The 27,980-nt window shown below is 40.9% G+C and overlaps 1 protein-coding gene across 1 annotated transcript; it reads left to right on the top strand.

Moving 5' to 3' along the window:
• Positions 1 to 1,953: 1,953 nt before the first annotated feature.
• On the top strand, positions 1,954 to 9,752 carry LOC732865 (4-nitrophenylphosphatase). Its single transcript, NM_001046868.1, is given in 6 exon segments — positions 1,954 to 2,123; positions 3,238 to 3,395; positions 4,875 to 5,009; positions 5,862 to 6,069; positions 7,535 to 7,679; positions 8,623 to 9,752. Coding segments are annotated over 6 exon segments (891 nt in total). The 5' UTR covers positions 1,954 to 2,029; the 3' UTR covers positions 8,774 to 9,752.
• Positions 9,753 to 27,980: the final 18,228 nt, after the last annotated feature.

The raw sequence follows: 27,980 nt of genomic DNA, 5'->3' as shown, positions 1-27,980 counted from the left end.
GCTGCTTGGCTGTGTCCCTGGTATTACTGTAGTCCAGGTGGGCCGTACGCTCGTCTAAGATAAGATAAGATCAATAAAAAAAATCGAAATGAAATAAAGAGAAAAGAGCTTACTTTTAAATAGACCAGACCAATCTCCGAAACGCGAATGACTCACCCGCCAATTTATTCTAATTAGCAATCAGAAAGAACAAACGGCCCCAAACTGAATTGCACTAATCATCGTTTAGTTTCACGGTGTCGCGAACTTCCTTTTCCCTTTTGAATGTCAATGTTGGAACCAATCGGGACAGAAATTAAAAACAAGGCCGTCACCACGGAGACGAGACTTCTAATCGATAAAGTTCGCGACGCATTTCCATTACACCGTGTCAGCGGGAGTGTCAAAATATATAGATTATAGAAATCGTCGTGGCCTAACTGATAAGACGTCCAGTGCATTCGTGTCGAGCGATGCACCGGTGTTCGAATCTCAGGCGGGTACCAATTTTTCTAATGAAATACGTACTCAAGAAATGTTCACGATTGACTTCCACGGTGAAGGAACAACATCAAGTAATAAAAATGAAACCCGCAAAATTATAATTTGCGTAATTACTGGTGGTAGGACCTCTTGTGAGTTCGCGCGGGTAGGTACCACCACCCTGCCTATTTCTGCCGTGAAGCAGTAATGCGTTTTGGTTTGAAGGGTGAGGCAGCCGTTGTAACTATACTTGAGACCTTAGAACTTATATCTCAAGGTGGGATTTACGTTGTGGATGTCTATGGCCTCCAGTAACCACTTAACATCAGGTGGGCTGTTAGCTCGCCCACTCATCTAAGAAAAAGAAAAAAAAATGGCGAAACATTCACATAAGATAGACCTTACAATAGACAAAATATTTATTTATATACATGTAAATAAAGCTCTTCAGCTCTTAGAGCAATGACTTTTTTTGTTTCAATAAACTACATATTACATACAATATAGGGCACACACAAAGAGCTAACTAATAATAAAAAATAAAATTATAAGTACACTGATTTTTCGAAATACTTAGTATCCCTTATGTTTTAAGCTTCCCACATAAAAAAATACATGATATTATTTATCTTACCACAAGTTCTCGAAATTTCGGAGCCATTACAGTGCCACGACCACGGGTATGCTGTAAAGTATTATCCCGACTCACCATAATTCTAATTGCAAACAAAAACTCACTACACTATCATATTATGTAATAATTCCGTGCCTAACTACAAAGCAAATTTTATTATCCGTCGAAGAATTATGCATGTTTAAATGTCTCCATTATTCTTTCATATGCCAACACCTACATATAAAGAGAAATCCCGATTTACTACCTAACCGTGAATCTTCGTAAATCCACCGCCACAGAAGGTCGATAACCCCTTTAGAACGATTTCGCTTGCAATTTATCACCGAGGAAAAGTTTGGTGAGTCCCAAGAGAGCTTTTTTATTGGTTAGCGAACAATGGAAATTCTTTATTTTAAAGACCACTTGAAAAGTTCATAACTGATTCACAAACTAAATTTGGAGTTACCTTCGCACAGTGTATTCAATCAGATTTACTTATGATGTACAAATATCATTTTGTACATTATAAACATTTCAGTTCTGAAAATATTTGAATATTTTTTTAAGTTTACTATAACGACATCAACTAGTTATAATTTATGCATAGCTTAAACCTATCTGAGACTTAATCAGCATAGCAGTGTAACAAATAGTGTTCATGAGCATCGGTGACCACTCACCATAAGATGTGCCATAATCTCAGCAGGCTGTTAAGCAACAGCAAAATTACTGAATTGACCCCAAAAACAGAATGCAAATACCGATACGTCAAACGTAGAAAAACCGTATGACGTCACAAAATCGTAATTAAACGGAAACAGTCCCATTAGAACATTCGCTTATATTTACGTACGAGGTGACGCGGGCGCAGTCACTCACACAGTAAGGTTAAGTGCACACGCGTTTTAATATTATAGTATACAAAAAAAAAGTCTCAAAGTGTTAAGCATAATGGGTATTGAATCTAAACATTTATTAGATTTAAGTGTTGAAGACTTGCATAAATTTCTAGATTCCTTCGACCATGTCCTCTCCGATTGCGATGGTATGTTACATAATTCATATTATTTGTATAATAATATGTTCGTATTAGTAATTTGTTTATTCGATCATTGTTTTATGATTTTGATTTTGTTTTTCATGTTTTGAAAAATTGAAGTTAGATGAAAGTGTTTATTTAATCATCACCAAAATGTGGCAGAAAAATTGCATATTGCTTCAATAATAAAATAAGTGAAAAGCTTTCCATATTAAACTGATTTCCTACGGGATCTAAGTCCCGTGGTTATTGTTACATCGATGACCTCATTAGACCTTCGTACTGAAGAGGAAGGCCATTCCATTATCGAAGGAGATTTTTCATGCAAACACATTAATTACAAATCACTATCAAGACAAATAACAATATGAACTATTTAGGGTTTTTTTTTTACTATATACCTACTGTAGATCTCAACGAAATGCAGAAATGTCTTTGTTTACGGTTTAATTGTTTATAAACCTCTTACTAAAAATTGTCATTTTGCATATATGGTGCCAATATGGGATATCACCAGACCATCTCTTTCCGGGAATATCTTAAAAGACGAAATTTGTGAATACCGAGGAATTATACGTCATAGGCATATATAGATTCAACAGTCTTATAGCGGAGGCTAAACAAAGCAAATAAAAGCTTATTTATATTAAATAATTGAGGACAAATCACATACAGTCGTTTGGCCCCTAACTAGGAAGACATTTAGATGTCTTGTATATATGAAACAGTCAGACAAATGACAAGCCAATCTGTTCGTCACGCGAATGTTTATTCGATGGGGAAGTCGAACCTTAACCTCAAGCCCAGCAGATAGGAGCGTTAGCTACTGCATCACACAGTCAGTCTAATATATTTTCCCGTACCTTAGTATTGACAGCCTAAAGGGCGAGCGAGTAGGTGAGCTCACGGGCTCAACCTGAGAGAATTTGATAACACTAGCCCTAGCAAAAACCGTGCTCTGCAGAAGCTACTACCGGATCGGACACGCGACCCACTATTTCCCGGAAACAAAAGCTCAGTACGCAACTTGTCAATTTAGAAAGTTTACCGATCTTCAATGGCCACTTTAAAAAGTTAGACTGATTATCAAATTATAAAATACAAGATTTTTAAATCACAGGTGTTATATGGACTCAAGATTCTTTGCCGCGAGTCGGAGAGTTCTTTAAACAGATGAAGAAACGCGGGAAGACAGTAAATTTCGTTTCCAATAACAGCCTTCGATCCAGAGCAAATTATGAAGCTCAATTCAAAGCAGCCAGCATCGACAACGGCTTTGTAAGTATTGAATTAGAACTCTAGAATCAGAACAAAAGCGTGTATTAGATGAAATTCGCTTTTCATGGAAATTACTTTCGCTCTGACACTGCTCAAACATATTTTTAACTAATAAAAGCTATTGTGATATTTTTTTATTAGTAGTATCTTAGTAAAGTGTACTTAGTAGTAGTACTTAGTAAAGTGTCTTGTGAGCCCGCACGATTTGGTACCACGATTCCAACTATTTCAGCGGTGAAGCGGCAATGCGTTTCAGTTTGAATGGTGGGGCAGCCGTTGTACTGTAAAAACGAAAACTTAGAATTAATGTCTCAAGGTGGTTGGGGACATTTACGTTGTCAATGTATATGGCCTTCTCTAAGCACTTAACACCAGGTGGCACATAAACACGATCACTCATTTAAGCAACAAAAAAAAAAAACAATATAAAAAAACACCTACCTCGATCCCTACATCAGACACAAAATTTGCTCTTTATTTAAGTGCTTAATATCTATCTACGCATCGACAGGTGAAAGACTATTTGGCTTAAGCGTGTTATGTTATGCCCCTCACACTAGTACCTAAGTCATATATCAATTCTCATAAACACATAATGTACTCTAACTCTTAGTTCTTAAGTTCTAAATCATTGTTACTTTATAACATACTTATTTCCTCATGTTACTAAATCATAAAAGTATATTGTTTACTTTACATCAGATCTTCATTTGGAATTAGAACATTAGTTAATATTGTATTCCTTTCACATTGGTAATATTCCATCATTTACTAATTGTGTCGTTATGGATTCTAAATATGTTTACCAAAAAGGTTCATAGTCTAAATGACTCATTTACTAATTGTTCAGTAAATACTATTCATGTATAAATTCTCTTTCTCCTTGAAACTTAGGAGCTCGTCATCAATCTTCAAGCTTATAACATCGTAACTCTGTCCATGTAACATCCTTTAATTACAAAAATAAATGTCGCGTATTAAGCTATATGTCACTTAAACCAATTAGCCTTTCATCCCTCGATATATTATTCATATTATTAAATACCTCTTTATATGTTCATTTATAATATTATATAAATATTTTTTCACTGGTGATAGGACCTCTTGAGAGTCCGCACGGGTAGATACCACCATCCTGCCTATTTCTGCCGTGAAGCAGTAATGCGTTTCGGTTTGAAGGGTGGGGCAGCCTTTGTAACTATACTGAGATCTTAGAACTTATATCTCAAGGTGGGTGGCGCATTTACGTTGTAGATGTCTATGGGCTCCAGTAACCACTTAACACCAGGTGGGCTGTGAGCTAGTCCATCCATCTAAGCAATAAAAAAATAAAACAAAAAAAATGCAAGCTTGTTCGATCATAATCTGTCTATCATAAAAACCTATATATGAAGACCTGTATTTGATTTTCTGTTGTAATAATCGTTTTTAATTGATGTTATCGGCTGTCCTTCAAATTAATTATGGAACACTTTTTAGGAGAGCCTGATCATTCCATCTATCGCAGTGGCAGAGTACCTTAAATCAGTTACATTCAATAAAACTGTTTACTGTGTAACCTGTACTGAGACCAAAAGAGTCTTAGAAGCTCACGGATTCAAATGCAAGGAAGGTGTAAGTATTGAAAATCTTCTAAACGAGAGACAAAACTATATGTAAAAATATTTACTTTTAAAAAAGTGTAAAATAATAAATAGATTGAATAGTGTAACATTCCTAATGCTACCTACAAATCCAGCTGTAATACAAAAGAGAAAACTAGCTTCGACAAAGTATAATGAGAAATATAATAGAGAATGTAATTGAATCAAATATGCATTATTATGCATAATTGATTAATTGATTTTTAAAGACTTATAATACAAAAAAAATACAAAAGAGGAAACCGGCTTCGACAAAGTATGTACTGGTATACTGAGAAATATAATAGAGAATGTAAATGAAGTCAATCAAATATGAATTATGATAATGCATAATTGATTATTTGACTTTTCACGACTATTTTACTGCATAATATGCATTATTGACTATGCATTATTAAGGATAACTAAAAAACATCGGTTCATATGAGAAGAATAAGCTCTCAGTTAAGAAATGAATTTTCGAAATCGTTTCACTTACAAAAAAGTTCTGAGGTAACACCAATGATATTTTATATTATGTAAAAATAAAAAAATCATTGAGTAACACACACACAAAATACAACCTCTTCTTGTTTTTGTCAGTTGCCAGTATAGTCTTTAATGGCTCCCGTATAAATGTCATAATTAACATTAATGTTTTTTTATTATTTAATTTTGAATTTATTAGGTTTCAAATGAAACAGTGTTCAAAGATAGAATTGTTATGACACAAGAAACATTTGAAGCATAAGTTGACCTAAATTTTCATGAAAATATGAATGTTCAAACATTTACATTTGTTTCTTTTCATTACTTAATACAAAAGATGCAATTTTGCCTGCAGCCAGATCTAGGGCCGGAGTACTATGGCGAATACATCCAGTATTTAGAAGACGATGAAGAGATAGGAGCCGTCGTTTTTGACAGCGACTTTAAGATAAACTTGCCGAAAATGTACCGAGCCATAACCTACCTGAAAAGACCTGAGGTCCTCTTCATAAATGGGGCGACTGATAGGATGGTGCCCATGAAAACTGGTCTTTTGGGTTTAGGTAAATATTCCGGCGCATATTTTTATATGTATATACATATATCTTGCATGTTTTAACTAAAAACTTTTGCACGTGTTTCATTGTTCGAAAAAAAAATGTAAGAGAGAGGTAAATCTAATACTGATTAGTACATTATCATGTAGATTTTTCTTTTACTTTTTCTGACTTTAGCACTACTAACCACAAAATGGATTTATGGTTCAATTTGCTGTCACTAATTTTTTTTTTTTCGTTGAGCTCGCCTGACTCCAATTAAGACAAGAATTAATGAAATGGTTCAGTTAATACACATAACTACCGTAGACTGATAGCCAGGGAGTCGTAGCTTGATTTATTCGGAATCCCATCACCGTATCAACCGATAATGGCCACAGAGCTCGATTTATTTGAAATGCTTAGGCGTTCTCACAGGCTGACTAAAAATACAAGAGCTCTCTGACGAAACATTCGCCCGAGCAATTAATAATGTAAACATTTATATTGAATCGGTTTCCAATCTATAATTAACTCCAATATGAAGCAAGTATTTAAGTAGCGCGTAAATATGGATTCGGAACTTTTAAAAATACAATATAAGTATTTACAATGAAAATAACATACGTTTTATTGCATAGGGACACAAAACCATTGAACCTACATCCGAGTTCGCATCAATAAAAATTTGGATTGTGTTAAGCGCGGTATTCGCAAATATTTTCACGGCAAATTTAAATTTATTTCAACGTAAATTTTTCCGCTGTGCGTCGTACATCAAATTTGTTTGCGTTTATCCCATTGTTTATGTTTCTACGTGTGTGCAATTCCGAAAATGTATTTGCCGCTATGTTTTTTTATGTTCGACAATTATGATTTTATTATTGGTTAAGGTTGGTGGCTTATTTTTAAAGTTCAAAAATTTAGATTATAATGAACGTTATTGTAATTTTAGAACTGTAATTTGTATAGAATTTTCTCGATAGTGTCTAATTCTTAAATAATCGAATAAGTTCATAACCTTGAAATAGATTCCGTTGCGTTTGTACTGTTTTGAATGTTAAAGGTTTTTTATGAAATACGAACGCACCGCCAATTACTAATATTTTCAAATATGTATTTTTCATTCATTTTCAAAACGTTGTACTGTGGCAACACAAGCGAGTGTCGCCTATTAAGCAAATGGGGGGATTTGAAATAAAAAATAAAACAGTATTTTATTATTAAACAGTTATTTATGATTCTTTTCGTTTCTGTAACCTATATATACTTTATACATTAACTGTTTAATGACGGGTCTACATTCAATTTAAATTATTTAAATAAATAAATAAAAAGGGGTATTTCAATTAAGTATTGTAACCACGACGAGTATTTCTACCTACTACTCATTTTAATGGGTGAAAAAAAAAATATTTTTTGCAGCAGAAATCGCGCGAGCTTCGATACGACAAAATTTATATTTGATTCTGATTCTACTTGTTTCTCTTAGGGACGGGAGTTTTTACAGATCTGGTTACGGTAGAAGTGAAACGAGAGCCCGTGCTGCTTGGGAAGCCAGGAAGGGTTTTCGGTGAATTCGCTATGAAGCGAGCCGGCATCACCGATCCCAGTCGAGTTCTTTTTATCGGTGACATGTGAGTAATATGTATAAATATGAATTATTATAAAAAATGGTGCGCGTGCAACTTGGTGCACGTGTAAGAAGTGAAACTTCTTTTGTGGTTTGTAGTATTGTGGTTTCCTTCATTTGTCATCTTCAATCAAATTTCTTTTGTAATAGGGTATGTGAATAAGAGAAATGACCTAGCTCATCGCGCCTAAAGAAGTTTCACTTCAATAATATGTATTAGTATTTTCATCGGTTTTGGTGAGTTCTAGACAAAATGAAAACTGCTTTTACCACAACAACTTAACCAGGGAAGCTGTGAGATATTCGAAAAGTCAAAGCAATAAACAAAGAAAAAGCATTACTAATTCACGGTAGAAATAGGCAGGGTGGTGGTATCTACCCGCGCGGACTCACAAGAGGTCCTACCACCAGTAATTACGCAAATTATAATTTTGCGGGTTTGATTTTTATTACACGATGTTATTACTTCACCATGGAAGTCAATCGTGAACATTTGTTGAGTACGTATTTCATTAGAAAAATTGGTACCCGCCTAGGATTCGAACACCAATGCATCGCTCAACACGAATACATCGGACGTCTTAATCCTTTAGGCCACGACGACTTCAAGAGGTCGCTGCCCCCTGAAATAAAGCGGGTAAAGATTATAGATATGTGATATCTTTATCTATATCATAGATACGTGAATACCACCACCCACTTGGAGACATGAGGTCGAGTCTCAATTGTATTGTATAATGGCTGGCTCGCTCATTAAACTGGAATTCAGGACTGCTTCGAAGCATAAAAGACAGTTTTATGGTACTTTCCCTACAGGTTTACAATACGCATCAGACGAGCCACATCCAACTAAATCGAATAATTAAAAAAAAAAATCCAAAAAATCGATTACAAATATGAGATATAAAACCTTTTTTTGTATATAATAAATTTTTTTTTTTTTTCAGGATCGCCCAAGATGTATCTCTAGGGAAAGCAGTTGGTTTCAACACTTTATTAGTTTTAACGAACACTACCAAAGAAGAAATGTTGTCACACACAATACGACCAGATTACTACGCGGCGTCTCTTGGTAGTATTGTGCCTCTAATTCAGTAAATTGTTTAAGTTATTAGGAAAAAATGATTTAACTAGTAGGACAAATACATTTCCCTTCTAGCTGTGAAGAATATGTATTTGTGAAACTAAGCTAAATCTCGAAATTAATCGTTCTGTGTACTTATCTACTAATCAGACGTCGAATGTTCATTCATAATATATCAATTATTTTAATCTTTTTGAGAGGGTACTCAGGTCATAGGTAGGCAGCGGCTTGGCTTTGCCCCTAGCATTGCTAAAGTCCATGGGCGACGGTAACCACTCACCATCAGGCGGGCCGTATGTTCGTCTGCCTACAAAGGCAATAAAAAAAGAGGGTACCTGTAGATAAAGTCAATGACACCACCGACCTTGAGATATGAAGTCGGGGTATTTTTTTTTGCATATAGATTTTCCTTTTGCATTGTAACGTATAGCTACTGTGACAGAAATATGGAGACTAAAGTTATCTACCCTTGATCCCTCCATCGACCAATCACAAGCTACTCGTGTTTGCTTTAGATTTATTTTTATTGTATGTACGTGATGCCTATGAGATAATTTATTTAGTGCAAGTGATTTTGTAGCATTTATTGCATTGTAGATAAGGATCAAACTACTCAAAGTTTAATTTATTCTGTGATTCGTTTTGTTTGTTTTTTTTTCATATCTTCCCATAAATTAGTTTTGCTCTTAACATAATAATGAGTAGTTAATCTTGCGGCTGTTTAAATAATTTCTTATGAATCAATTGTGTATCTTTATATTTTCAAAGTTATAATACATTTCTTCAAAAATATTTTTTTTAATAATTCAATGTGATGTAACGATGATTTTTTTATGTTCATTAAATTCGACCATAGTCACTCATAGATTTAGATTTATTTATGTATCGGATTGTCTTTTTTGTACATCATTGGCGTTTTCGAAAAAAAATCCTATACTTTCTAAATATATTCATAAATACTTTTGATATACACATGAACAAGCGTAATTGACTGTTTTGCTTTTTCTGAAAGTAAAAAAACACAGATTTCTAATTTATTTTATTGATATGAAGCTAGTGAATTGCTAACAAAAAACCGCCTGTCAAACTAAGTAAGCCCTATCTATTCGGTGGTAGCATAAGGCGCTATTCCAGCTACTCCTGAAAGGGTAGATAAGCTCACGTACGGGCTTAACCAGAGAGAATTTACTAATACTAGTCCTAGCAAGAGCAGTGCTTCGCAGAATCTACCACCGGATATGAATCTCGACCCACTGAGAAGATCCAGCGAGAAACTCAGTGGGCTGTTTCTATGGAGGAACGCCAAGCGTATGTCGCTACCACATTAACAACAAGATTGACTGTAACCCCTGAATAAAATCAATTAGCAATATGTTTTCTAAATATATTTTTGTTTAAATTGTCACTCAAACTATTATGTTCGTTTTGTAATGCGATTTATTTTCGATGTCAATATGTGATTTAAAAAAAAAAACTTTTGAACATTTCTATATATTTATATTATAATAATCGTAGTAATACTAAAGAAGAAAACTATCAAAAAATTAGTTTCAGAAATAAAATTTTGGGCTATATTCAGATTATGTTTTATTATCAATTCAGTTTATTGTTTCCTACGTACCATTTATTGCAACATTAAATATTCAACTTTTGAAACTGATTTAATTAGAGTCTTGCGACGCGGCTTGGCTTAGTTCCAAACGTTGTTCAGACCTATCAAGAAGATTTCAAGCCAGATAACTAATTTTAATTTTAATAAAAAGAGAATATTAGGTCTAGGATTTCCCCCCTTATTCCGCCCGGATTCTGACTTCGGGGGAGATCGGACGCTTAAGTAGAAGTGAAAGGGTATTAGGGGGCAGATAGAGACTTAAATACCATCCTTGGGCGCGCGGTCGGCTCTCAACACGGACCGTCCGTTCTCACATAGGTATCATGCGCGTCCCCTAAGCGTGGGGACCTCGTAGATGGTTCCAGCCCCAGCGCAGAAAAAAAAAGCGACTAAGAACCCCACTCTTGAACTCAAGCAATCTATTGATGTGCCTTGTAATTTGCTACACCATGTGAGCGGTTGGAAAATGTTTCAAACAATCGTAGGCGGTAGGGATATTTTAGCAGCACGATGAAGATTGAAAACACAGCCTGAATCAGAGAATACAACGTTCGCGACACATCTGATGTTCTCCAAGTCCTCTTCCTCTCCAGCGAATTCTTTAATGGTTCCTCAGCGGCGAACGGGAGGCGAGCACTTGACAATGTTCAGGAAAGTTCTGCTGTAATGCGATTGCGGTGGTGAAAAAAAGAGTTTAATTTAGAGATTTGCGTGTTGCGCGTAGAGAAGCGAGAACGCGAATGGGGCGTGCGTGGGTTCTAAATTCAAAATTATATTCTTTCGTGATCCATTTTTGAAATTCCTATTCTTTTTTTTTTCGAAATAAATTTAGGCAGCTGTTGGGCCTGGCGTTACAGTGCTAGAATTTGGGCATAAGTTACAATACCTAAGAAGGTTTCATGAGCCCAATTTTCAGGTCTCCCAGCAATGGCCAAATTGGTAAAATCAGACAATGTTTACATTTTAGGTTATGTTTATTGTTCGAGATATTTTAATAAAAACGATATTTTTGAGGCTGTTTCCTACTAAAGATGAGTAATTTTTTACGAAACCAACGCAACAGGTTGCTTGAAAATAAAAATGGAACCTGTTACGAGAAATCGCGCGTTAGGTTGTTTACGAAAACGAACGAAAGCCAAAAATTAAAAACAACGTAATGCGAAACGCACTGCGCACGAAATGATTTTTTAAGGTTGTTTGATTCTACTAACTAACTAAAAACTAAGACCTTTAGGTCAGTCTTATTTTAATTTTAATGAAAACTTTTTTATATGAAAAACGATATTTATATGATAACTTTTTTATATAAAATATAAATCATTACGTGCTCCCATATTATCTCATAACATTTCATTTCATTTTATTTCATTCCTTTTTTATTTTTATTTTTTATTGCTTAGATGGGTGGACGAGCTCACAGCCCACCTGATGTTAAGTGGTTACTGGAGCTCATAGACATCTACGACGTAAATGCGCCACCCACCTTGAGATATAAGTTCTAAGGTCTCAGTATAGTTTTTTTTTTTTTATGATTGATACTTTACTGGTGGCCCGAAGGCCTTTCCAGTTGCACCAGGACAGGTGGGCGAGCCAAGGCTCAGCCAAGAGGGGCGGGATTAGCTAACAACTGCCCGAGCGCCTCCGAAGGAGACCTAACAACTCAAGAGCAATTGCTTCGCGAATGAATCTACTACCGGATCGGAATCGCGACCCGCTGAGAAGATCCGGCGAGAAACTCAGCGAGCTGATTCATGGGTTAGGTTGTACGGCGAACTCTGTCGAGTTCGACGAGTACGGTTACCGAGGTCCCTAAGCCTGCTCCTAGTGTTAGAGCTGAAGGCGTCTAATGCAAAGGTTATTGGATCTGATGGATCCGTAAGAACGTGTCTAGGGCGTCGACGGTGACTGGCTCCTGCGTGATCAGGATTCGGGGAGTAGTCAGCGGCGGCAACGATAAGGCGATTATCATGACGCATACCCTTATCGAAGTACCGTTCCGACGCTGACTTCATGTATTTCTGGATAGATTCGAGGCCCAGGTCGTCGTGTAGGTCAACGTTCCTCACGAACCACGGAGCTCCGACGGCTAACCTGCAAAAGCGGGATTGTAGAGATTGGAGGGTGTCTATGTGTGTGCGGGCCGCGTGAGCGAACACCACACTCACGTAAGTCATGACGGGCCTTATGCAAGTTTTGTAAAGTGTCACCTTGTTCCGAAGGGACATTTTACTCCGCTTACAGATCATGAGGTAGAGTCTACCGAGAATAAACGCGGCACGGTCACGGACTGATTTTTTTTTTTTTTTTTTTTTTTTTTATGATTGAAGTATTACTGGTGGCCCGGAGGCCTTTCCAGTTTCACCAGGACAGGTGGGCGAGCAAAGGCTCAGCCAAGAGGGGTGGGATTTGCTAACAACTGCCCGAGCGCCTCCGAAGGAGACCTAACAACTCAAGAGCAATTGTTTCGCGAATGAATCTACTACCGGATCGGAATCGCGACCCGCTGAGAAGATCCGGCGAGAAACTCAGCGGGCTGATGCATGGGTTAGGTTGCACGTCGACCTCTTTGTCGAGTTCGACGAGTACGGTTACCGGGGTCCCTAAGCCTGCCCCTAGTATTAGAGCTGAAGGCATCTAATGCAAAGGTTATTGGATCTGATGGATCCGTAAGGACGTGTCTAGGGCGTCGACGGTGACTGGCTCCTGCATGATCAGGATTCGGGGAGTAGTCAGCGGCGGCTACGATAAGGCGATTATCATGACGCATAGCCTTATCGAAGTACCGTTCCGACGCTGACTTCATGTATTTCTGTATAGATTCGAGGCCCAGGTCGTCGTGTAGGTCAACGTTCCTCACGAACCACGGAGCTCCGACGGCTAACCTGCAAAAGCGGGATTGTAGAGATTGGAGGGTGTCTATGTGTGTGCGGGCCGCGTGAGCGAACACCACACTCGCGTAAGTCATGACGGGCCTTATGCAAGTTTTGTAAAGTGTCACCTTGTTCCGAAGGGACATTTTACTCCGCTTACAGATCATGGGGTAGAGTCTACCGAGAATAAACGCGGCACGGTCACGGACTGATTTTATATGCGGGCGGAATGTCATCGATGCATCCAGGGTAACGCCCAGGTACTTGACCTTCCTGGCCCAGGGTATGGCTTGACTAAAGAGAGTAATCGGGGGTGTGAGATTCCTCCTCCTAATACGGGAAGAAATCCGTGTGGAGCTTCCCCTCTGAAATAGCACCGCGGTACTTTTCGCTGGGTTGATGTCTATGCGCCATTTTCGGAACCACTGTCCTAGGGCTAGGGCTGCGCTTTGAAGCTTCTTCGCGATTAGGGACTTGTTTCTACTGGAATAGTAAACAGTCGTGTCGTCGGCGAATAAAGCTAAATGGGTCGGCGGCGACCGGGGAATATCGTTAACGAATAAACTAAATAGGAGGGGTGAGAGGACAGAGCCTTGCGGGACTCCAGCTGTGAGAGGTCGTGGGGAGGAGCGGGTTCCCTCGACTCGATATCGAAAAGAGCGGTTCGACAAGAAGTCCCGTATGATGAGCACGAGACTATCCGGCACACCCATGTTGAATAGTTTGAAAATCAAACCGTTGTGCCAGACTTTGTCGAACGCTTTTGCGACGTCGAAGAAGAGAGCTCCCGTGTATAACGGTTTTGGTCGATTAAGCCTCACAAGAATGTGCTCCGTGAGGCGGTGCACCTGTTGAACGCATGAGTGATTTGTACGGAATCCGAATTGTTCATCGATGAGAATGCCCTTGGATGAGACGAAGTCTCTGAGGCGTTTGTAGAGCAGACGCTCATACAGTTTGCCTAGAGACATGAGGAGGCTAATCGGGCGGTAGCTCGTCGGATGATTTTTTGGTTTACCGGGTTTATGTATGCCGATAACGTCCGCTTCTTTCCACACCGCGGGAAAGATACAGTTCGCCATAGCGGCATTGAAAATAGATGCCAACATCACGATGAGTTGGACGGGTAGAAGTTTAATAACGCGGTTGGATATACCATCGGAACCGGGAGCCTTGCGAGGACGTAGGTCTTTGATCAAGTCTTTAACTTCCATCGGGGTGACGGGTGGTAACACATCAGAGGGTGGCAAGGAGGCTCTGCGTTCTACCTCACTGTCTACTAATTCTACATGCACAGGGTCCACGGATTGAGTGCTGGGCGTGCACTGGGTTTGCAATGTATCGGCCAGCAGCTCTGCTTTTTCGTCATCATCAAAGGCCGCGAGTCGGCCTGAGGGGCCTACGAGGGGGGGCATAGTTACTACCGTATCCGATTTGAGAGTACGAGCTAAGCGGTAGTAAGACCTTTGGGAGGGCGCGAGTCCTTCTAAGAAATCAGACCATCTGGCATCTCGGACTTCGGCGATGCGAGACTTTACGTCGCGTTGTAGGGCACGCATTCGAATACGATTTTCCGCGGTAGGATACCTGTCGTAGGCGCGTATCGAGGCGTTCTTAGCTCTAAGGAGTTCCCTAATATCGTCGGACAATTTGAAGCGGTGAAGGAAGTCCTCCGCTACAACTTGTTTCGATGACCTATCTAATGTCGAGGTGATGTGTGATGTTAAGATGTCTATGGCTTCAGCGGTATCCTGAGGAGACGGGATAGAGTCCGGGTTAAACGGGAGCGATGGTGGATCAGATTCAGCCAGGCTGATGCCCAGCGTGTGCCAATCCACCACAGTCCTCGTGACGGGAACGGAATCGGGAGCGCGACCGAGCTTCATAACGACGGGACGGTGGTCTGAATCTAACTCTGAAACTACTTCGATCGAGTGTAAGCGCAGAGTTACGTTTTTTAATAACGCTATGTCGAGTATATCCGGGCGATGCGCGATATTTAGCGGGTAGTGAGTCGGAGTTAGCGGAGCGACGATATCGAAGGCGAGATCATCGACTAACGCGTCAAGCCGCCTGCCATTCGGGGTTGTGGTGTGTGAGTTCCACCTGATGTGTTTACAATTTAGGTCGCCCGCCAGAATGACAGAGCTCCCCATACCGAGCAGCGCCTCGATATCACTGCTTAGAACGATCTTATCCGGTGGAAGATAAACGGACGCGATAACGATCGGCGCGTGTCCCGTCAGTGAGATTCGGCACACTGATGCTTCGATATTAGCGAGCGCGGGAGGATCGAGCGGGACGCAATGCAGGGCTCTTCTATAGTAAATGACGGTACCACCACCACGGGCAGAGAGCCTGTCGTTCCTGACCATGTTATAGTTCGCGATTTTAGGGTCACGGCGCGCGGGCTTAAGTAGGGTCTCCTGCACTAAAAAGATATCAATTTGGTGGTCACGCAAAAAGTCAGAAACCTGATCACGTTGATTTGCGAGACCGTAAGCGTTAAAAAATCCTATCGTTACGGATAGGGGCTTTATTCTACTTATATACGCCATTGATTACCGGCGGAGTGAGGGGAGGACGTACGTATTTAATGACGCGTATACGTCGGCGTATTCCTGCACAACGGCGATAAAGTGTTGTGCAGTGGAGGCAGCGCGAATGGCGTCGCCCAAAGCGTTAACGCGCTCAAAGTTGATCGACTGAAAGAAGTCGATCGCTAAAGCGAGATTGTCGGACGCGGTCGGAGGGCAAGTCGCGGGAGAGGGACGAGTCGCGGGGGCGGGACGAATCGCGGAGGAGGGAGTTGTAGCCGTGTTCGTGTACGGCAGCGGTTTTGCCCAGGCCGAGACACTGGGCACCGCCGCCGGAACGAACGCTGGCTTAGCCTGCGACGCAGAGGGTGCCGAGGCTTTGATGTCTGGGCCGGAAGCTCGGAGGCGGTTGTGGCGGGCGACGCGGCGATTTATTTTAGGGGCTCGGGGGCAACCACGGTAATTCGCGGGGTGACCCTGTGTTCGACACAGGACGCAGCTAGGTGGTTCCGTCGCGGTTTTTTGGTCGCGAGCGCAGAGGGCCGTGGCGTGATCGCCCAAACACTTAACACATCGGGGGCGCGCGTGACAGTTACGGGAAGAGTGCCCGTACAATTGACAGTTATGGCACTGGCTAGGAGTGCCTTTTTTATGGGGGGCTTCGACAGCGATACCAGAGAGCCTACAGACGGTCTGTGTGTTAAAGATTTTCTTACCCTCGGGGGTAGGCTGGAGAGCGACTAGAACCATATTATATGGCTCCCTACCGCGACCGGTGTGCATACGGTGCACAGAATTCACTGGTAGGCCTTGTTCTAACAGGTCGGCTTTTACGAGCTCTACATCTAACTCTTTAGGGATTCCGCGTATTACAACGCGGAGTTCGCGCTCCTCCTGGAGCGTATACGTATGGAAACTTATACGCTCCTTACGGAGGAAAGAAGAGAGGGCCCTATGGTCGTCGGGTGTTTGAACCTTAATTTGAATGCCGTTCGCGAGGTTACGGGTATTCGTGAAATTTATATTTTTGGCCTTAAGGGCCAGGCAAACTCGATCCCAAGCTGCCTTCTCCTGAAGGATAACCGGGGGAGGGGTCTGGGTTTTATTTTGTGCTACCGGACGCGGCGACGGAGTGGCACGGGCTGGGGGCGCAACGGGAGCCTGAGGGCGGGGGCGCGACGCGTTCACGGCTTTGCTAATTTTAGCGGTCGCGGGAGCTCGAGACTCCGCGGCACGCTTCTTACCCTTCTGTACCAGGGTGAATCCATCCGTCGATGAGGCGGGGGCGAGGTCGACCTCCATGTCCGAGTCAGAGTCGGAGCACGAGGAGGCGGGAGCAGGCGACCTACGAGCAAGTGTAGGTGTTTTAGAGGGCGCGACGGAGGCCGCGAATGATCGCTCAGCTGAAACGATGGTCACGGCGGACGACGCAGCAGCTTTTCTCGCCAGTATAGGCGACACGGGAGCGGCAGGCACGACAGAGGCTGCGGTGCTCAATGCAGAAGCTCTGCACGCAGGTACAGGCGACGCAGGAGCAGCGAGCGCGGCGGAGTCCTCGAGAGGGCTCACAGTGTGATTGGCCTTGAAGGCCAAAAACTCCGAGGCGAGCTGTGGGTGGCGAAGTCGGAGGAATTCCGCGAATACAGCGTCCATGATCGCTGAGTACCCAGGTGGGGCGGCCCCGGGTCTTGAAAACACTCGCCTTGCGGCGAGGCCCCAACTTCTCGAACCTGAGCGGTTCTATTGAACACAGGTGGCAATGCGGCGCGATTACTACAGGACAAAGAAAAAGCACAACAAAACAGAAATTACGAAAAGAAACAAAACAAATAAATACTTGCAGGAAACCACTTTGTCGGCAGATGTACCACGAACACAGAAACAACAAAAGGAAACAAAACAAATAAAAACTTCCAGAAAGAGCACTTAGTCGGCAGATGTACCACAAACACAGGCCGCGCGAACAATGGCCGGGCTAACAAAAGCCGGGCGAACAAAGACCGGGCGATCGAGTGGACGATGAGCACGTCCGCACGTGACGGGTGCCTCTATCGGAATGACTGATTTTATATGCGGGCGGAATGTCATCGATGCATCCAGGGTAACGCCCAGGTACTTGACCTTCCTGGCCCAGGGTATGGGTTGTCTAAAGAGAGTAATCGGGGGTGTGAGATTCCTCCTCCTAATCCGGGAGGAAATCCGTGTGGAGCTTCCCCTCTGAAATAGCACCGCAGTACTTTTCGCTGGGTTGATGTCTATGCGCCATTTCCGGAACCACTGTCCTAGGGCTAGGGCTGCGCTCTGAAGCTTCTTCGCGATTAGAGACTTGTTTCTACTGGAATAGTAAACAGTCGTGTCGTAGGCGAATAAAGCTAAATGGGTCGGCGGCAACCGGGGCTCAGTATAGTTACAACGGCTGCCCCGCCCTTCAAACCGAAACGCATTACTGCTTTACGGCAGAAATAGGCGGGCGGGAGGCGCGGACTCACAAGAGATCCTACAACCAGTAAAATTATTAATGTAACTACACCATAGAAAAACTCAAAGTACCAAATCGACTTTTTCATGTTATATTTAAGATTGCCAGTTGAAAATATTTTGAATTGCCGCAGTTGCCGACATGATTTCGTGTCATAACTAAATGGCACAGTTATTTATTTTGTATCGAAATATATTTCGAATATGGAATTAAATATAAGGTCGGAATGTAATTAATATAATTGGGTTTCTTAAATGTATTAATTTTAGGCAGTGGCTTGGCTCTGCCCCTGGCATTGCTGAAGTCCATGAGCGACGGTAACGACTCACCATCAGGTGGGCCGTGGGCTCGTCTGCCTAAAAGGGCCATAAAAATCGGTTGTCTGTAGAGTCGGTTTACTGACGATAGTTGAACGTGACAACGTCATACGCCGCAGAGCGAGGTAACGCCGCATGAGTCATGTTTTTTCGTGCATGCAGCCGGCTTCATCGAATTATAAGACGTTGTCACGTCAAAAAAAAATTTATATTGAACGAAAGTCAATAGGATATCGAAGGCGAGCTTACACTATATAGCAAGCTTCCTATGCGATTACCCTCGCTGTGGAACATAAAACCAAGCTCCTGCCCACCATTGAGGACTCTTTTCAAACCTCTTTTAAAGCAATCACAGAATATCCTTATATTTAAATCCTAGTGACATTGGAATAGTTATAAACAAGATGGCTGTACAAATCCGTGTGGGTTCACAACAACAAACGTACCCCTCCGTACCAAAGATGAGAAGTTTCGATAATGATGAAAGATGAGAAGAAGTTGAATTGGTAGAAACAGAAGGTATACACATATAACCATATAATAATCATATGTAGTTATCAAAATAAATATAATTGGGAGGAATAGAACGCATAAACATATAAAGTCGTCGATAAAATCTGAAGTTTGATAAAATCTGAAGTCGTCGTGGCCTAACGGATAAGACGTCGGGTGTACTCGTGTTGAGCGATGTACCGATGTTCGAATCTCAGGCGGGTACCAATTTTTCTAATGAAATACGTACTCAACAAATGTTCACGATTGACTTCCACGGTGAAGGAATAACATCGTGTAATAAAAATCAAACCCGCAAAATTATAATTTGCGTAATTACTGGTGGTAGGACCTCTTGTGAGTCCGCGCGGGTGGGTACCACCGCCCTGCCTATTTCTGCCGTGAAGCAGTAATGCGTTTCGGTTTGAAGGGTGGGGCAGCCGTTGTAACTATACTGAGACCTTAGAACTTATATCTCAAGGTGGGTGGCGCATTTAGGTACGTTGTTCCAGTAACTACTTAACACCAGGTGGGCTGTGAGCTCGTCCACCCATCTAAGTAATAAAAAAAAAAAAGCACACATAGGTACAATGTAGTATTGTTTTCATTCTTTTTTTAAATCATCACCGTGGATTCATGGTTGTTTATTTCACCAAATCGATCCCCGTCAGGACATAACTCGGAATGGGTAAAAGGGATGAAAAACTTCGTAGCTTTTGTAAAAATTACATCATTGCTGGCTCACAAGATACCGAACTATAGAAGTCGTCGTGGCCTAAAGGATAAGACGACCGGTGCATTCGTGTCGAGCGATGCACCGGTGTTCGAATCTAAGGCGGGTAACAATTTTTCTAATGAAATACGTACTCAGCAAATATTCACGATTGACTTCCCCGGTGAAGGAGTAACATGGTGTAATAAAAATGAAACCCGCAATTTTTTTTTGCATAATTACCTGTGGTAACGGTGGTAGGACCTCTTGTGAGTCCGCGCAAGTGAGGCAACATCACCCTGCCTATGTCTGCCGTGAAGCAGTAATGCGTTTCGGTTTAAGGGGTGGGGCAGCCGTTCTAAGTATACTTGAGACCTTAGAACTTATATAAGGTGGGTGGCGCATTTAGGTTGTAGATTTCTATGGGATCCAGTAACCACTTAAGATAAGAGGCCGTACGCTCGCCTAAGATAAGATAAGATCAATAAAAAAAATCAAAATGAATTAAAGAGAAAAGAGCTTGATTTTAAATAGACCAGACCAATCTCCTAAACGCGAATGACTCACCCGCCAATTTATTCTAATTAGCAATCAGAAAGAACAAGCGGCCCCAAACTGAATTGCACTAATCATCGTTTAGTTTCACGGTGTCGCGAACTTCCTTTTCCCTTTTGAATGTCAATGTTGGAACCAATCGGGACAGAAATTAAAAACAAGGCCGTCACCACGGAGACGAGACTTCTAATCGATAAAGTTCGCGACGCATTTCCATTACACCATGTCAGCGAGAGTGTCAAAATATATAGATTATAGAAATCGTCGTGGCCTAACTGATAAGACGTCCAGTGCATTCGTGTCGAGCTATGCACCGGTGTTCGAATCTCAGGCGGGTACCAATTTTTCTAATGAAATACGTACTCAAGAAATGTTCATGATTGACTTCCCCGGTGAAGGAGTAACATCGTGTAATAAAAATGAAACCCGCAATTTTTTTTTGCATAATTACCTGTGGTAACGGTTGTAGGACCTCTTGTGAGTCCGCGCGGGTAGGTACCACCACCATGCCTATTTCTGCCGTGAAGCAGTAATGCGATTCGGTTTGAAGGGTGGGGCAGCCGTTGTAACTATACTTGAAACCTTAGAACTTGTATCTCAAGGTGGGTGGCGCATTTACGTTGTGGATGTCTATGGGTTCTAGTAACCACTTAACACCAGGTGGGCTGTGAGCTCGTCCACCCAACTAAGCAATAACAAAAAAGTAATAATTCCGTGCCTAACTACAAAGCAAATTTTATTATCCGTCGAAGATTTATGGTAGGCAGCGGCTTGGCTCTGCCCCTGGCATTGCTGACGTCTATGAGCGACGGTGACCACTTACCATCAGGTGGGCCGTATGCTCCTCTGCCTACAAAGGCAATAAAAAAAAAAAAAAAAAAGAAGTATTAGTCTTTAAACGTCTCCATTATTCTTTCATATGCCAACACCTACATATAAAGAGAAATCCCGATTTACTACCTAACCGTGAATCTTCGTAAATCCACCGCCACAGAAGGTCGATAACCCCTTTAGAACGATTTCGCTTGCAATTTATCACCGAGGAAAAGTTTGGTGAGTCCCAAGAGAGCTTTTTTATTGGTTAGCGAACAATGGAAATTCTTTATTTTAAAAACCACTTGAAAAGTTCATAACTGATTCACAAACTAAATTTGGAGTTACCTTCGCACAGTGTATTCAATCAGATTTACTTATGATGTACAAAATGATATTATAAACATTTCAGTTCTGAAAATATTTGAATATTTTTTTAAGTTTACTATAACGACATCAACTAGTTATAATTTATGCATAGTTTCAATCTATCTGAGGTTTAAACGGCATAGCAGTGTAACTAACGGTAATGTTACATTGCTATGTTACAGCAGACTGACAAAACATTTACACGAAGAACAAAAAAAAAACATTATTTAATGAAAATTCATTTGACTAAATATTCCCACGATCTTCTTTGATGGCTCTTGTACTCCTGGCATCGTTAGTGTTCATGAGCATCGGTGATCACTCACCATCAGATGTTCCATAATCTCAGCAGGCTGTTAGGCGACAGCACAATTACTGAATTGACCTCAAAAACAGAATGCAAATACCGATACGTCAAACGTAGAAAAACCGTATGACGTCACAAAATCGTAATTAAACGGAAACAGTCCCATTAGAACATTCGCTTATATTTACGTACGAGGTAGAGGTGGCTAATATAACCATTAACCAATAAATTTACCGGTAAAAAAAATTAACACTTCTATTCGATAAATAAAATTACCCAAAACGGTTAAAAATACCGTTTAACAAACACACTGCGTGTAGTGGCATAGGCAATTATTGGAAATTATATTTATGCAAGTTTCAACTTTATTTCAACACGTAAGATTCATTTTCGCCTTGCAGATGTTTTCAACTTATCATGTAAAAAATATTGAATTTTATGATTTCATTGTATGCTCTATACCCCTCAAAATAAAGCACAATATTTAAGTTGGTGTATTTTACAGTTAATGATAATTTTTTTCGTTAAAAAATTGAAATGAAACGATATTTTTACCGAACGCGAAGATGACGCGATTGGTTGATTTTTTAAACGTAATATTTTGTTTGATACTTGACATTTTGGCGGCTCAGTGCATCTTTTCTATTATTTTGGTAAAGTTGTGTTTTTGTATTTTAAGAGATTTGTACTTTGTGTTTGTGTGTTTTGACTTTGTTTTTGTGTGTTTGAGACTTTGCTTACTTTGTTGTTGTGGATTTTTAAAGTGTATATCTAATTTAAAATGCCGAAACGCAATGCAGAAATATGGGATCATTTCGAAAAGTGCTTGGGAGCGGAAAAAATTGCAATGTGTAATTATTGTAAGAAAAATCAATTCAAAAATATTGAACCAGCGCACCGCCGTGTTGGAAAATTTGTAAAGAGTTTTTCCCACTAATCATTTCGTACTAATTAGTTAAGCTAGTTAGCCCTAAGCCTGTAGCTTCTAAAGTTCACTGAATCGAAAATAAATGTAAGAAACTCTACCATTCAAGTTTAACATTAGCAAAATTAGTTTTTCAACGAAAAGATTTACCGGTATTTTCAACCAATAAAAATATCGGTATTTTTTTTTATCAATTACCAGTTAACAGATAAATAAATTCAACCATTAACGCCATCTCTAGTACGAGGTGACGCGGGCGCAGTCACTCACACAGTAAGGTTAAGTGCACACGTGTTTTAATATTATACAAAAAAAACGTCTCAAAGTGTTAAATAAACATAATGGGTACTGAATCTAAACATTTATTAGATTTAAGTGTTGAAGACTTTAACAAATTTCTAGATTCCTTCGACCATGTCCTCTCCGATTGCTATGCCGATTGATATGAAGCTAGTGAATTGCTAACAAAAAACCGCCTGTCAAACTAAGTAAGCCCTATCTATTCGGTGGTAGCATAAGGCGCTATTCCAACTACTCCTGAAAGGGTAGATAAGCTCACGTACGGGCTTAACCAGAGAGAATTTACTAATACTAGTCCTAGCAAGAGCAGTGCTTCGCAGAATCTACCACCGGATATGAATCTCGACCCACTCAGAAGATCCAGCGAGAAACTCAGTGGGCTGTTTCTATGGAGGAACGCCAAGCGTATGTCTCTACCACATTAACAACAAGATTGACTGTAACCCCTGAATAAAATCAATTAGCAATATGTTTTCTAAATATATTTTTGTTTAAATTGTCACTCAAACTATTATGTTCGTTTTGTAATGCGATTTATTTTCGATGTCAATATGTGATTTAAAAAAAAAACTTTTGAACATTTCTATATATTTATATTATAATAATCGTAGTAATACTAAAGAAGAAAACTATCAAAAAATTAGTTTCAGAAATAAAATTTTGGGCTATATTCAGATTATGTTTTATTATCAATTCAGTTTATTGTTTCCTACGTACCATTTATTGCAACATTAAATATTCAACTTTTGAAACTGATTTAATTAGAGTCTTGCGACGCGGCTTGGCTTAGTTCCAAACGTTGTTCAGACCTATCAAGAAGATTTCAAGCCAGATAACTAATTTTAATTTTAATAAAAAGAGAATATTAGGTCTAGGATTTCCCCCCTTATTCCGCCTGGATTCTGACTTCGGGGGAGATCGGACGCTTGAGTAGAAGTGAAAGGGTATTAGGGGGCAGATAGAGCCTTAAATACCATCCTTGGGCGCGCGATCGGCTCTCAACACGGACCGTCCATTCTCACATAGGTATCATGCGCGTCCCCTAAGCGTGGGGACCTCGTAGATGGTTCCAGCCCCAGCGCAGAAAAAAAAAGCGACTAAGAACCCCACTCTTGAACTCAAGCAATCTATTGATGTGCCTTGTAATTTGCTACACCATGTGAGCGGTTGGAAAATGTTTCAAACAATCGTAGGCGGTAGGGATATTTTAGCAGCACGAAGAAGATTGAAAACACAGCCTGAATCAGAGAATACAACGTTCGCGACACATCTGATGTTCTCCAAGTCCTCTTCCTCTCCAGCGAATTCTTTAATGGTTCCTCAGCGGCGAACGGGAGGCGAGCACTTGACAATGTTCAGGAAAGTTCTGCTGTAATGCGATTGCGGTGGTGAAAAAAAGAGTTTAATTTAGAGATTTGCGTGTTGCGCGTAGAGAAGCGAGAACGCGAATGGGGCGTGCGTGGGTTCTAAATTCAAAATTATATTCTTTCGTGATCCATTTTTGAAATTCCTATTCTTTTTTTTTTCGAAATAAATTTAGGCAACTGTTGGGCCTGGCGTTACAGTGCTAGAATTTGGGCATAAGTTACAATACCTAAGAAGGTTTCATGAGCCCAATTTTCAGGTCTCCCAGCAATGGCCAAATTGGTAAAGTCAGACAATGTTTACATTTTAGGTTATGTTTATTGTTCGAGATATTTTAATAAAAACGATATTTTTGAGGCTGTTTCCTACTAAAGATGAGTAATTTTTTACGAAACCAACGCAACAGGTTGCTTGAAAATAAAAATGGAACCTGTTACGAGAAATCGCGCGTTAGGTTGTTTACGAAAACGAACGAAAGCCAAAAATTAAAAACAACGTAATGCGAAACGCACTGCGCACGAAATGATTTTTTAAGGTTGTTTGATTCTACTAACTAACTAAAAACTAAGACCTTTAGGTCAGTCTTATTTTAATTTTAATGAAAACTTTTTTATATGAAAAACGATATTTATATGATAACTTTTTTATATAAAATATAAATCATTACGTGCTCCCATATTATCTCATAACATTTCATTTCATTTTATTTCATGCCTTTTTTATTTTTATTTTTTATTGCTTAGATGGGTGGACGAGCTCACAGCCCACCTGATGTTAAGTGGTTACTGGAGCTCATAGACATCTACGACGTAAATGCGCCACCCACCTTGAGATATAAGTTCTAAGGTCTCAGTATAGTTTTTTTTTTTTTTATGATTGATACTTTACTGGTGGCCCGAAGGCCTTTCCAGTTGCACCAGGACAGGTGGGCGAGCCAAGGCTCAGCCAAGAGGGGCGGGATTAGCTAACAACTGCCCGAGCGCCTCCGAAGGAGACCTAACAACTCAAGAGCAATTGCTTCGCGAATGAATCTACTACCGGATCGGAATCGCGACCCGCTGAGAAGATCCGGCGAGAAACTCAGCGAGCTGATTCATGGGTTAGGTTGCACGGCGAACTCTTTGTCGAGTTCGACGAGTACGGTTACCGAGGTCCCTAAGCCTGCTCCTAGTGTTAGAGCTGAAGGCGTCTAATGCAAAGGTTATTGGATCTGATGGATCCGTAAGAACGTGTCTAGGGCGTCGACGGTGACTGGCTCCTGCGTGATCAGGATTCGGGGAGTAGAGTAGGGATTATCATGACACATAGCCTTATCGAAGTACCGTTCCGACGCTGACTTCATGTATTTCTGGATAGATTCGAGGCCCAGGTCGTCGTGTAGGTCAACGTTCCTCACGAACCACGGAGCTCCGACGGCTAACCTGCAAAAGCGGGATTGTAGAGATTGGAGGGTGTCTATGTGTGTGCGGGCCGCGTGAGCGAACACCACACTCGCGTAAGTCATGACGGGCCTTATGCAAGTTTTGTAAAGTGTCACCTTGTTCCGAAGGGACATTTTACTCCGCTTACAGATCATGAGGTAGAGTCTACCGAGAATAAACGCGGCACGGTCACGGACTGATTTTATATGCGGGCGGAATGTCATCGATGCATCCAGGGTAACGCCCAGGTACTTGACCTTCCTGGCCCAGGGTATGGGTTGTCTAAAGAGAGTAATCGGGGGTGTGAGATTCCTCCTCCTAATCCGGGAGGAAATCCGTGTGGAGCTTCCCCTCTGAAATAGCACTGCAGTACTTTTCGCAGGGTTGATGTCTATGCGCCATTTCCGGAACCACTGTCCTAGGGCTAGGGCTGCGCTCTGAAGCTTCTTCGCGATTAGAGACTTGTTTCTACTGGAATAGTAAACAGTCGTGTCGTAGGCGAATAAAGCTAAATGGGTCGGCGGCAACCGGGGCTCAGTATAGTTACAACGGCTGCCCCGCCCTTCAAACCGAAACGCATTACTGCTTTACGGCAGAAATAGGCGGGCGGGAGGCGCGGACTCACAAGAGATCCTACAACCAGTAAAATTATTAATGTAAAATTTGTAGGCAGCGGCTTGGCTCTGCCCCTGGCATTGCTGAAGTCCATGGGCGACGGTAACCACTCACCATCAAGTGGGCCGTATGCTCGTCTGCCTACAAGGGCAATAAAAAAAATAACTACACCATAGAAAAACTCAAAGTACCAAATCGACTTTTTCATGTTATATTTAAGATTGCCAGTTGAAAATATTTTGAATCGCCGCAGTTGCCGACATGATTTCGTGTCATAACTAAATGGCACAGTTATTTATTTTGTATCGAAATATATTTCGAATATGGAATTAAATATAAGGTCGGAAGGTAATTAATATAATTGGGTTTCTTAAATGTATTAATTTTAGGCAGTGGCTTGGCTCTGCCCCTGGCATTGCTGAAGTCCATGAGCGACGGTAACGACTCACCATCAGGTGGGCCGTGGGCTCGTCTGCCTAAAAGGGCCATAAAAATCGGTTGTCTGTAGAGTCGGTTTACTGACGATAGTTGAACGTGACAACGTCATACGCCGCAGAGCGAGGTAACGCCGCATGAGTCATATTTTTTCGTGCATGCAGCCGGCTCCATCGAATTATAAGACGTTGTCACGTCAAAAAAAAATTTATATTGAACGAAAGTCAATAGGATATCGAAGGCGAGCTTACACTATATAGCAAGCTTCCTATGCGATTACCCTCGCTGTGGAACATAAAACCAAGCTCCTGCCCACCATTGAGGACTCTTCTCAAACCTCTTTTAAAGCAATCACAGAATATCCTTATATTTAAATCCTAGTGACATTGGAATAGTTATAAACAAGATGGCTGTACAAATCCGTATGGGTTCACAACAACAAACGTACCCCTCCGTACCAAAGATGAGAAGTTTCGATAATGATGAAAGATGAGAAGAAGTTGAATTAGTAGAAACAGAAGGTATACACGTATAACCATATAATAATCATATGTAGTTAACAAAATAAATATAATTGGGAGGAATAGAACGCATAAACATATAAAGTCGTCGATAAAATCTGAAGTTTGATAAAATCTGAAGTCGTCGTGGCCTAACGGATAAGACGTCGGGTGTACTCGTGTTGAGCGATGTACCGATGTTCGAATCTCAGGCGGGTACCAATTTTTCTAATGAAATACGTACTCAACAAATGTTCACGATTGACTTCCACGGTGAAGGAATAACATCGTGTAATAAAAATCAAACCCGCAAAATTATAATTTGCGTAATTACTGGTGGTAGGACCTCTTGTGAGTCCGCGCGGGTACCACCGCCCTGCCTATTTCTGCCGTGAAGCAGTAATGCGATTCGGTTTGAAGGGTGGGGCAGCCGTTGTAACTATACTGAGACCTTAGAACTTATATCTCAAGGTGGGTGGCGCATTTAGGTACGTTGTTCCAGTAACCACTTAACACCAGATGGGCTGTGAGCTCGTCCACCCATCTAAGCAATAAAAAAAAGCACACATAGGTACAATGTAGTATTGTTTTCATTCT

Source organism: Bombyx mori, chromosome 23, assembly GCF_030269925.1.
Source record: "Bombyx mori chromosome 23, ASM3026992v2".
Lineage (NCBI taxonomy): Eukaryota > Metazoa > Arthropoda > Insecta > Lepidoptera > Bombycidae > Bombyx > Bombyx mori.
This window is presented reverse-complemented; position numbering and strand designations above follow the sequence as displayed.